We start from the raw sequence: 12,555 nt of genomic DNA, 5'->3' as shown, positions 1-12,555 counted from the left end.
GTCATGTACTATGGGAGGCTATGTGCTCACTGCCCAGTCATGTAGTTTGGGAGGCTATGTGCTCACTGCCCAGTCATGTAGTTTGGGAGGCTATGTGCTCACTGCCCAGTCATGTACTATGGGAGGCTATGTGCTCACTGCCCAGTCATGTAGTTTGGGAGGCTATGTGCTCACTGCCCAGTCATGTAGTTTGGGAGGCTATGTGCTCACTGCCCAGTCATGTACTATGGGAGGCTATGTGCTCACTGCCCAGTCATGTACTATGGGAGGCTATGTGCTCACTGCCCAGTCATGTACTATGGGAGGCTATGTGCTCACTGCCCAGTCATGTAGTTTGGGAGGCTATGTGCTCACTGCCCAGTCATGTAGTTTGGGAGGCTATGTGCTCACTGCCCAGTCATGTATTATGGGAGGCTATGTGCTCACTGCCCAGTCATGTAGTTTGGGAGGCTATGTGCTCACTGCCCAGTCATGTATTATGGGAGGCTATGTGCTCACTGCCCAGTCATGTAGTTTGGGAGGCTATGTGCTCACTGCCCAGTCATGTAGTTTGGGAGGCTATGTGCTCACTGCCCAGTCATGTATTATGGGAGGCTATGTGCTCACTGCCCAGTCATGTACTATGGGAGGCTATGTGCTCACTGCCCACAAAATGAGGTGGAAACTGAGCTGCACTTCCTAACCTCCTGCCCAATGTATGACCATATTAGAGAGACATATTTCCCTCAGATTACACAGATCCACAAAGAATTCGAAAACAAACCCAATTCTGATAAACTCCCATATCTACTGGGTGAAATACCACAGTGTTCCATCACAGCAGCAAGATTTGTGACCTGTTGCCACGAGAAAAGGTCAACCAGTGAAGAACAAACACCACTGTAAATACAACCCATATTTATGTTGATTTATTTTCCCTTTTGTACTTTAACTATTTGCACATCGTTACAACACTGTATATAGACATAATATGACTTGAAATGTCTTTATTGTTGTGGAACTTCTGTGAGTGTAATGTTTACTGTTCATTTTTATTGTTTATTTCACTTTTGTATATTATCTACTTCACTTGCTTTGGCAATGTTAACATGTGTTTCCCATAACAATAAAACCCCTTGAATTGAATTGAGAGACAGAGAGAGAGAGAGGCAGAGAGAGACACGAAGAGAGACAGATAGAGAGAGATGGAGAGAGACAGAGGTAGATAGAGAGAGGGAGAGAGACAGAGAGAGACACAAAGAGAGACCTATAGAGAGGTAGATAGAGAGAGATGGAGAGAGACAGATAGAGAGGTAGATAGAGAGAGACAGAAAGAGAGAGAGAGATAGAGAGAGACAGAGAGAGAGACACAAAGAGAGACAGAGAGAGGTAGATAGAGAGAGATGGAGAGAGACAGAGAGAGACAGAAAGAGAGGTAGATAGAGAGAGATGGAGAGAGACACAAAGAGAGACAGATAGAGAGGTAGAGAGAGAGACAGAGAGACAGAGAGAGACAGAGAGAGACAGAGAGAGACAGAGAGAGACAGAGAGAGAGAGAGAGACAGAGAGAGACAGAGAGAGACACGAAGAGAGACAGATAGAGAGACAGATAGAGAGAGACAGAGAGAGACAGAGAGAGACAGAGAGAGAGAGAGAGAGACAGAGAGAGACAGAGAGAGACAGAGAGAGAGACAGACAGAGAGAGACACGAAGAGAGACAGATAGAGAGACAGATAGAGAGGTAGACAGAGAGAGACAGAGAGAGACAGAGAGAGACAGAGAGAGACAGAGAGAGACAGAGAGAGAGAGTAATTGAAGTCCTCTGCTTTTGGACTAAAGAGCAGAAATGCAGACTTCCTGAAAGAAATTGATGATGTTGATATTGTAGTACTACAGGAAACATGGTGCAGAGGTGATGTTTCCACTGGCTGTCCACTAGGTTATAGGGAGATAATCCTACCATGCACCAAATTAAAAGGAATCAGACAGGGCAGAGACTCAGGACAGGGCAGAGGCTCAGGGCAGGGCAGAGGTTCTGGGCAGGGCAGGGCAGAGGCTCGGGACAGGGCGGAGACTCGGGACAGGGCGGAGACTCGGGACAGGGCGGAGACTCGGGACAGGGCGGAGACTCGGGACAGGGCGGAGACTCGGGACAGGGCGGAGACTCGGGACAGGAAGGAGACTCGGGACAGGGCGGAGACTCGGGACAGGGCGGAGACTCGGGACAGGAAGGAGACTCGGGACAGGAAGGAGACTCGGGACAGGAAGGAGACTCGGGACAGGAAGGAGACTCGGGACAGGAAGGAGACTCGGGACAGGAAGGAGACTCAGGACAGGAAGGAGACTCAGGACAGGAAGGAGACTCAGGACAGGAAGGAGACTCAGGACAGGAAGGAGACTCAGGACAGGAAGGAGACTCAGGGGGAATGCTAATATGGTATAAATCTGAACTAATCAATTCAATCGAATTGATCAAAACAGGAGAATTCTTTACATGGTTAAAAACAGATTAAAACGTCTTCCTCTGTGCCACATACATTCCCCCTCAATGAAGAGAGTTTCTCCATTTCCTCCACATACATCCCCCCTCAGAGTCACCCTACTTCAATGAAGAGAGTTTCTCCATTTCCTCCACATACATCCCCCCTCAGAGTCACCCTACTTCAATGAAGAGAGTTTCTCCATTTCCTCCACATACATCCCCCCTCAGAGTCACCCTACTTCAATGAAGAGAGTTTCTCCATTTCCTCCAAATACATTCCCCCCTCAGAGTCACCCTACTTCAATGAGGAGAGTTTCTCCATTCTAGAGGGGGAAATTAGTCACTTTCAGGCCCAAGGCAACGTCCTGGTCTGCTAGAACAGCAGAAGAACCAGACACTGTTAACAGTCATGGGGATAAACACCTACCAGGAAGCAACAACCTTTCCCTCCCCACATACAGACAGGAAGCAACAACCTTTCCCTCCCCACATACAGACAGGAAGCAACAACCTTTCCCTCCCCACATACAGACAGGAAGCAGCAACCTTTCCCTCCCCACATACAGACAGGAAGCAGCAACCTTTCCCTCCCCACATACCCCCCAGAAACAACTATGACAAAGTGAAAAACTCAAATGGAGCACTGCTCCTGAAGCTCTGTGGAACACTGGGTCTGTACATAGTCAATGGTAGGCTGAAAGGGGACTCTTCTGGTAGGTCCACCTTCAGCTCTTCCCTTGGCAGCAGCACTGTAGACTACTTCCTCACCGACCTAAACCCAGAGTCTCTCAGAGCCTTCACAGTCAGCCCACTAACACCTCTCTCAGAGCCTTCACAGTCAGCCCACTGACACCTCTCTCAGAGCCTTCACAGTCAGCGCACTAACACCTCTCTCAGAGCCTTCACAGTCAGCCAACTGACCTCTCTCAGAGCCTTCACAGTCAGCCCACTGACACCTCTCTGAGCCTTCACAGTCAGCCCACTGACACCTCTCTCAGAGCCTTCAGTCAGCCAACTGACACCTCTCTCAGAGCCTTCACAGTCAGCCCACTAACACCTCTCTCAGAGCCTTCACAGTCAGCCCACTGACACCTCTCTCAGAGCCTTCACAGTCAGCCCACTGACACCTCTCTCAGAGCCTTCACAGTCAGCCCACTAACACCTCTCTGAGCCTTCACAGTCAGCCCACTGACACCTCTCTCAGAGCCTTCACAGTCAGCCCACTGACACCTCTCTGAGCCTTCAGTCAGCCCACTGACACCTCTCTCAGAGCCTTCACAGTCAGCGCACTAACACCTCTCTCAGAGCCTTCACAGTCAGCCCACTGACACCTCTCTCAGAGCCTTCACAGTCAGCCAACTGACACCTCTCTCAGAGCCTTCACAGTCAGCCCACTAACACCTCTCTCAGAGCCTTCACAGTCAGCCCACTGACACCTCTCTCAGAGCCTTCACAGAGAGAATAGAAAGAGAATAGAGAATGAAAAATGGTTTGATAATGATTGGAGAAATCTAAGGAAGTCATTGAGGTACACATTACTGTTCAAAAGTTTGGGGTCACTTAGAAATTTCCATGTTCTTGAAAGAAAATATATATTTTTTGTCCATTAAAATAATTGATCAGAAATACAGTGTCGACATTGTTAATGTTGTAAATGACTATTGTAGCTGGAAACGGCTGATTTCTAATGGAATATCTACATAGGCGTACAGAGGTCCATTATCAGCAACCATCACTCCTGTGTTCCAATGTCACATTGTGTTAGCTAATCCAAGTTTATCATTTTAAAAGGCTAATTGATCATTAAAAAAACTTTTTGCAATTATGTTAGCACAGCTGAAAACTGTTGTCCTGATTAAAGAAGCAATAAAACTGGCCTTCTTTAGACTAGTTGAGTATCTGGAGCATCAGTATTTGTGGGTTCGATAACAGGCTCAAAATGGCTAGAAACAAAGCACTTTCTTCTGAAACCCGTCAGTATATTCTTGTTCTGAGAAATGAAGGCTATTCCATGTGAGTAACTGCCAAGAAACTGAAGATCTCGTACAACGCTGTGTACTACTCCCTTCACAGAACAGCGCAAACTGTCTCTAACCAGAATAGAAAGAGGAGTGGGAGGCCCCGGTGCACAGTTGAGCAAGAGGACAAGTACATTAGAGTGTCTAGTTTGAGAAACAGATGCCTCACAAGTCCTCAACTGGCAGCTTCATTAAATAGTACCCACAAAACACCAGTCAGTGAAGAGGTGACTCTGGGATGCTGACCTTCTAGTCAGAGATCCTCTGTCCAGTCTCAACGTCAACAGTGAAGAGGCGACTCCGGGATGCTGGCCTTCTAGGCAGAGTCCCTCTGTCCAGTCTCAACGTCAACAGTGAAGAGACGACTCCGGGATGGCTGACCATCTATATCGAGTTCCTCTGTCCAGTGTCTGTGTTATTTTGCCATCTTAATCTTTTCTTTTTATTGGCCAGTTATATGATATGGCTTTTTCTTTGCAACTCTACATAAGGTTCTGACCACCATGTGACTGATATAAAACTGAGGAAAAAACTGACTAGGTACAGACTCAGAGAGGACAGTCTGGCTATAGAGACCGGTCATCACAGACCAACCTGGCTGCCCAGAGAGGACAGTCTGGCTATAGAGACCGGTCGTCACAGACAAACCTGGCTGCCCAGAGAGGACAGGCTGGCTATAGAGACCGGTCGTCACAGACCAACCTGGCTGCCCAGAGAGGACAGGCTGGCTACAGAGACCGGTCGTCACAGACAAACCTGGCTGACAGAGAGGACAGTCTGGCTATAGAGACCGGTCGTCACAGACAAACCTGGCTGCCCAGAGAGGACAGTCTGGCTATAGAGACCGGTCGTCACAGACAAACCTGGCTGCCCAGAGAGGACAGTCTGGCTATAGAGACCGGTCATCACAGACCAACCTGGCTGCCCAGAGAGGACAGTCTGGCTATAGAGACCGGTCGTCACAGACCAACCTGGCTGCCCAGAGAGGACAGTCTGGCTATAGAGACCGGTCGTCACAGACCAACCTGGCTGCCCAGAGAGGACAGTCTGGCTATAGAGACCGGTCGTCACAGACCAACCTGGCTGCCCAGAGAGGACAGTCTGGCTATAGAGACCGGTCGTCACAGACAAACCTGGCTGCCCAGAGAGGACAGTCTGGCTATAGAGACCGGTCATCACAGACCAACCTGGCTGCCCAGAGAGGACAGGCTGGCTATAGAGACCGGTCATCACAGACAAACCTGGCTGCCCAGAGAGGACAGGCTGGCTATAGACACCGGTCGTCACAGACCAACCTGGCTGCCCAGAGATCTACTACCAGGTCATGTGTCTTCTCAGTCATGTTGACACTGGTCTACTACCAGGTCATGTGTCTTCTCAGTCATGCTGACACTGGTCTACTACCAGGTCATGTGTCTTCTCAGTCATGTTGACACTGGTCTACTACCAGGTCATGTGTCTTCTCAGTCATGCTGACACGGGTCTACTACCAGGTCATGTGTCTTCTCAGTCATGTTGACACTGGTCTACTACCAGGTCATGTGTCTTCTCAGTCATGTTGACACTGGTCTACTACCAGGTCATGTGTCTTCTCAGTCATGTTGACACTGGTCTACTACCAGGTCATGTGTCTTCTCAGTCATGTTGACACTGGTCTACTACCAGGTCATGTGTCTTCTCAGTCATGTTGACACTGGTCTACTACCAGGTCATGTGTCTTCTCAGTCATGCTGACACTGGTCTACTACCAGGTCATGTGTCTTCTCAGTCATGTTGACACTGGTCTACTACCAGGTCATGTGTCTTCTCAGTCATGTTGACACTGGTCTACTACCAGGTCATGTGTCTTCTCAGTCATGCTGACACTGGTCTACTACCAGGTCATGTGTCTTCTCAGTCATGTTGACACTGGTCTACTACCAGGTCATGTGTCTTCTCAGTCATGTTGGCACTGGTCTACTACCAGGTCATGTGTCTTCTCAGTCATGTTGACACTGGTCTACTACCAGGTCATGTGTCTTCTCAGTCATGTTGACACTGGTCTACTACCAGGTCATGTGTCTTCTCAGTCATGTTGACACTGGTCTACTACCAGGTCATGTGTCATCTCAGTCATGTTGACACGGGTCTACTACCAGGTCATGTGTCATCTCAGTCATGTTGACACTGGTCTACTACCAGGTCATGTGCCTTCTCAGTCATGTTGACACTGGTCCACTACCAGGTCATGTGTCTTCTCAGTCATGTTGACACTGGTCTACTACCAGGTCATGTGTCTTCTCAGTCATGTTGACACTGGTCTACTACCAGGTCATGTGTCTTCTCAGTCATGTTGACACTGGTCTACTACCAGGTCATGTGTCTTCTCAGTCATGCTGACACTGGTCTACTACCAGGTCATGTGTCTTCTCAGTCATGTTGACACTGGTCTACTACCAGGTCATGTGTCTTCTCAGTCATGTTGACACTGGTCTACTACCAGGTCATGTGTCTTCTCAGTCATGCTGACACTGGTCTACTACCAGGTCATGTGTCTTCTCAGTCATGTTGACACTGGTCTACTACCAGGTCATGTGTCTTCTCAGTCATGTTGACACTGGTCTACTACCAGGTCATGTGTCTTCTCAGTCATGTTGACACTGGTCTACTACCAGGTCATGTGTCTTCTCAGTCATGTTGACACTGGTCTACTACCAGGTCATGTGTCTTCTCAGTCATGCTGACACTGGTCTACTACCAGGTCATGTGTCTTCTCAGTCATGTTGACACTGGTCTACTACCAGGTCATGTGTCTTCTCAGTCATGTTGACACTGGTCTACTACCAGGTCATGTGTCTTCTCAGTCATGTTGACACTGGTCTACTACCAGGTCATGTGTCTTCTCAGTCATGTTGACACTGGTCTACTACCAGGTCATGTGTCTTCTCAGTCATGTTGACACTGGTCTACTACCAGGTCATGTGTCTTCTCAGTCATGCTGACACTGGTCTACTACCAGGTCATGTGTCTTCTCAGTCATGTTGACACTGGTCTACTACCAGGTCATGTGTCTTCTCAGTCATGTTGACACTGGTCTACTACCAGGTCATGTGTCTTCTCAGTCATGTTGACACTGGTCTACTACCAGGTCATGTGTCTTCTCAGTCATGTTGACACTGGTCTACTACCAGGTCATGTGTCTTCTCAGTCATGTTGACACTGGTCTACTACCAGGTCATGTGTCTTCTCAGTCATGTTGACACTGGTCTACTACCAGGTCATGTGTCTTCTCAGTCATGTTGACACGGGTCTACTACCAGGTCATGTGTCTTCTCAGTCATGTTGACACTGGTCTACTACCAGGTCATGTGTCTTCTCAGTCATGTTGACACTGGTCTACTACCAGGTCATGTGTCTTCTCAGTCATGTTGACACTGGTCTACTACCAGGTCATGTGTCTTCTCAGTCATGCTGACACTGGTCTACTACCAGGTCATGTGTCTTCTCAGTCATGCTGACACTGGTCTACTACCAGGTCATGTGTCTTCTCAGTCATGCTGACACTGGTCTACTACCAGGTCATGTGTCTTCTCAGTCATGTTGACACTGGTCTACTACCAGGTCATGTGTCTTCTCAGTCATGTTGACACTGGTCTACTACCAGGTCATGTGTCTTCTCAGTCATGTTGACACTGGTCTACTACCAGGTCATGTGTCTTCTCAGTCATGTTGACACTGGTCTACTACCAGGTCATGTGTCTTCTCAGTCATGTTGACACGGGTCTACTACCAGGTCATGTGTCTTCTCAGTCATGTTGACACTGGTCTACTACCAGGTCATGTGTCTTCTCAGTCATGTTGACACTGGTCTACTACCAGGTCATGTGTCTTCTCAGTCATGTTGACACTGGTCCACTACCAGGTCATGTGTCTTCTCAGTCATGTTGACACTGGTCTACTACCAGGTCATGTGTCTTCTCAGTCATGTTGACACTGGTCTACTACCAGGTCATGTGTCTTCTCAGTCATGTTGACACTGGTCTACTACCAGGTCATGTGTCTTCTCAGTCATGTTGACACTGGTCTACTACCAGGTCATGTGTCTTCTCAGTCATGTTGACACTGGTCTACTACCAGGTCATGTGTCTTCTCAGTCATGTTGACACGGGTCTACTACCAGGTCATGTGTCTTCTCAGTCATGTTGACACTGGTCTACTACCAGGTCATGTGTCTTCTCAGTCATGTTGACACTGGTCTACTACCAGGTCATGTGTCTTCTCAGTCATGCTGACACTGGTCTACTACCAGGTCATGTGTCTTCTCAGTCATGTTGACACTGGTCTACTACCAGGTCATGTGTCTTCTCAGTCATGTTGACACGGGTCTACTACCAGGTCATGTGTCTTCTCAGTCATGTTGACACTGGTCTACTACCAGGTCATGTGTCTTCTCAGTCATGTTGACACTGGTCTACTACCAGGTCATGTGTCTTCTCAGTCATGTTGACACTGGTCTACTACCAGGTCATGTGTCTTCTCAGTCATGTTGACACTGGTCTACTACCAGGTCATGTGTCTTCTCAGTCATGCTGACACTGGTCTACTACCAGGTCATGTGTCTTCTCAGTCATGTTGACACTGGTCTACTACCAGGTCATGTGTCTTCTCAGTCATGTTGACACTGGTCTACTACCAGGTCATGTGTCTTCTCAGTCATGCTGACACTGGTCTACTACCAGGTCATGTGTCTTCTCAGTCATGTTGACACTGGTCTACTACCAGGTCATGTGTCTTCTCAGTCATGTTGACACTGGTCTACTACCAGGTCATGTGTCTTCTCAGTCATGTTGACACTGGTCTACTACCAGGTCATGTGTCTTCTCAGTCATGTTGACACTGGTCTACTACCAGGTCATGTGTCTTCTCAGTCATGTTGACACTGGTCTACTACCAGGTCATGTGTCTTCTCAGTCATGTTGACACTGGTCTACTAGCACACCTTTTTTTTGTTATCTGTATACTTTGACAGTATAAGTAATTTAACTTTCCATGTCAATAAAGTCTATTGAATTGAATGAGAGAGAGAGAGAGAGAGGGGGGGGGGGGGGGGGTTATTACCTTGGTTGGAGGCGGGACTCGAAGGATCTTGGGTGGTGCTGATTGGCAAGGAGGTGCCCAGTGATGTCATAGAGGTCACCCAAACACGAGGGTCTGTGTTAACCACAGTGGGAGGATTAGTGGAAGAGAAGTAAGAAGAGGATGAAGAGGAGTGTGTGACAGTAGTGCCCGTGTGTGGAATATAGTGAGTTCCAGTTGGTTTGAGGTTGTGTTCATGGTCGGGTCGGTCTGCGGTCGCTGTCCTGGCAGGTCTGGTCACGTTAGGGTTAACGGGAGAGGTCCCGATAGCGGTGAACGGAGTGTCCGTGGAGACAGGGTACGCCGTGCCGAAGATGGGGTCCGACTCTCCTGACTCTACTCCCATAAAGAAAATATTCCCAAAGATTCCTGAAACACAACAAACACAGGAGGAATCTTATAGTCTGGAGACGATACAGTCTATATATTGAAGAGATAGACGTTCTGATAACAGTTGATTAATCAATACTATACAGTCTCAGTGGCGACCTGTCATTCAGGGACACAGACAGTGTCACCAGCAAAGCACCCCCACTCCATCACACCTCCTCCTCCATGCTTCATGGTGGGAACTACACATGCCAAGATCATCCATACACCTACTCTGCGCCATTGTTTGTGTTTCTTGGAGAAAGTCTCTTCCTCTTATTGGTGTCCTTTAGTTGTGGTTCCTTTGCAGCAAATCGACCATGAAGACCTGATTCACACAGTCTCCTCTGGACAGTTGATGTTGAGATGTGTCTGTTACTTTGAAGCATTTATTTGGGCTGCAACCTGAGGCTGGTAACTGTAATGAACTTCTCCTCTGCAGCAGAGGTAACTCTGGGTCTTCCTTTCCTGTAGCGGTCCTCATGAGAGCCAGTTTCACCATAGTTCGATGGTTTTTGTGACGGCACTTAAAGAAACTTTCAAATTTCTTGAAATCTTCCGTATTGACTGACCTTCATGTCTTAAAGTAAAGTCTGCCTATTTGAGCTGTTCTTGCCATAATATGGACGTGGTCTTTTACCAAATAGGGCTATCTTCTGCATTCCACCACTACCTTGTCACAACACAACTGATTGGCTCAAAGGCATTAATTGAAATGCATTCCAGGTGACTACCTCATGAAGCTGGTTGAGAGAATCCCAAGAGCGTGCAAATCCGTCATCAAGGCAAAGGGTGACTACTTTGACTATTTTTTTTGGTTACTACATGATTCCATATGTTATTTCATATTGTTGATGTCTTCACTATTATTCTACAATGTAGAAAATAGTCAAAATAAAGAAAAACCCTGGAATGAGTAGGTGTCTAAACTTTTGACTGGTACTGTACGTTGTGATGGTCAGGGAGAATCGAAGAGAGATATGTCATTTGGGCTCCCGAGTGGCTGTCTAAGACACTGCTGTCTAGGACACTGCATCTCAGTGCTAGAGGTGTCACTAGAGACCCTGGTTCGATTCCAGGCTGTATCACAACCGGCCGTGATTTGGATTCCCCATAGGGTGGCACACAATTGGCCGCAGTGTCGTCCGGGTTTGGCCGGGGACGTCACTTTAAATAAGAATGTGTTCTTAACGAACTTAGTTAAATAAAACATACAAAATAAATACATTGATGGTCAGGGAGAAGTGGAGAGACGTTGTGATGGTCAGGGAGAAGTAGAGAGACGTTGTGATGGTCAGGGAGAAGTGGAGAGACGTTGTGATGGTCAGGGAGAAGTGGAGAGACGTTGTGATGGTCAGGGAGAAGTAGAGAGACGTTGTGATGGTCAGGGAGAAGTAGAGAGACGTTGTGATGGTCAGGGAGAAGTAGAGAGACGTTGTGATGGTCAGGGAGAAGTAGAGAGACGTTGTGATGGTCAGGGAGAAGTGGAGAGACGTTGTGATGGTCAGGGAGAAGTAGAGAGACGTTGTGATGGTCAGGGAGAAGTGGAGAGACGTTGTGATGGTCAGGGAGAAGTGGAGAGACGTTGTGATGGTCAGGGAGAAGTAGAGAGACGTTGTGATGGTCAGGGAGAAGTAGAGAGACGTTGTGATGGTCAGGGAGAAGTAGAGAGACGTTGTGATGGTCAGGGAGAAGTAGAGAGACGTTGTGATGGTCAGGGAGAAGTAGAGAGACGTTGTGATGGTCAGGGAGAAGTAGAGAGACGTTGTGATGGTCAGGGAGAAGTAGAGAGACGTTGTGATGGTCAGGGAGAAGTAGAGAGACGTTGTGATGGTCAGGGAGAAGTAGAGAGACGTTGTGATGGTCAGGGAGAAGTGGAGAGACGTTGTGATGGTCAGGGAGAAGTAGAGAGACGTTGTGATGGTCAGGGAGAAGTGGAGAGACGTTGTGATGGTCAGGGAGAAGTAGAGAGACGTTGTGATGGTCAGGGAGAAGTGGAGAGACGTTGTGATGGTCAGGGAGAAGTGGAGAGACGTTGTGATGGTCAGGGAGAAGTGGAGAGACGTTGTGATGGTCAGGGAGAAGTAGAGAGACGTTGTGATGGTCAGGGAGAAGTAGAGAGACGTTGTGATGGTCAGGGAGAAGTAGAGAGACGTTGTGATGGTCAGGGAGAAGTAGAGAGACGTTGTGATGGTCAGGGAGAAGTAGAGAGACGTTGTGATGGTCAGGGAGAAGTAGAGAGACGTTGTGATGGTCAGGGAGAAGTAGAGAGACGTTGTGATGGTCAGGGAGAAGTAGAGAGACGTTGTGATGGTCAGGGAGAAGTAGAGAGACGTTGTGATGGTCAGGGAGAAGTGGAGAGACGTTGTGATGGTCAGGGAGAAGTGGAGAGACGTTGTGATGGTCAGGGAGAAGTAGAGAGACGTTGTGATGGTCAGGGAGAAGTAGAGAGACGTTGTGATGGTCAGGGAGAAGTAGAGAGACGTTGTGATGGTCAGGGAGAAGTGGAGAGACGTTGTGATGGTCAGGGAGAAGTAGAGAGACGTTGTGATGGTCAGGGAGAAGTAGAGAGACGTTGTGATGGTCAGGGAG

General features: G+C 48.1%; 1 protein-coding gene across 1 annotated transcript in view; it reads right to left on the bottom strand.

Annotated features, from left to right (window-relative positions):
• Positions 1–12,555, bottom strand: part of LOC139379261 (atrial natriuretic peptide-converting enzyme-like) — a 91,808-nt gene that overhangs the window by 66,944 nt on the left and 12,309 nt on the right. The window contains exon 3 of the mRNA XM_071122059.1: positions 9,577–9,963. Within this exon, the coding sequence (XP_070978160.1) occupies positions 9,577–9,963 (387 nt within the window). The remainder of the gene's footprint in view (positions 1–9,576; positions 9,964–12,555) is intronic.

This window comes from Oncorhynchus clarkii, chromosome 21 (genome assembly GCF_045791955.1).
Source record: "Oncorhynchus clarkii lewisi isolate Uvic-CL-2024 chromosome 21, UVic_Ocla_1.0, whole genome shotgun sequence".
Classification (NCBI taxonomy): Eukaryota; Metazoa; Chordata; class Actinopteri; order Salmoniformes; family Salmonidae; genus Oncorhynchus; species Oncorhynchus clarkii.
Note: the sequence above shows the minus strand (reverse complement) of the source record. Positions and strands in the feature narration are given on the sequence as shown.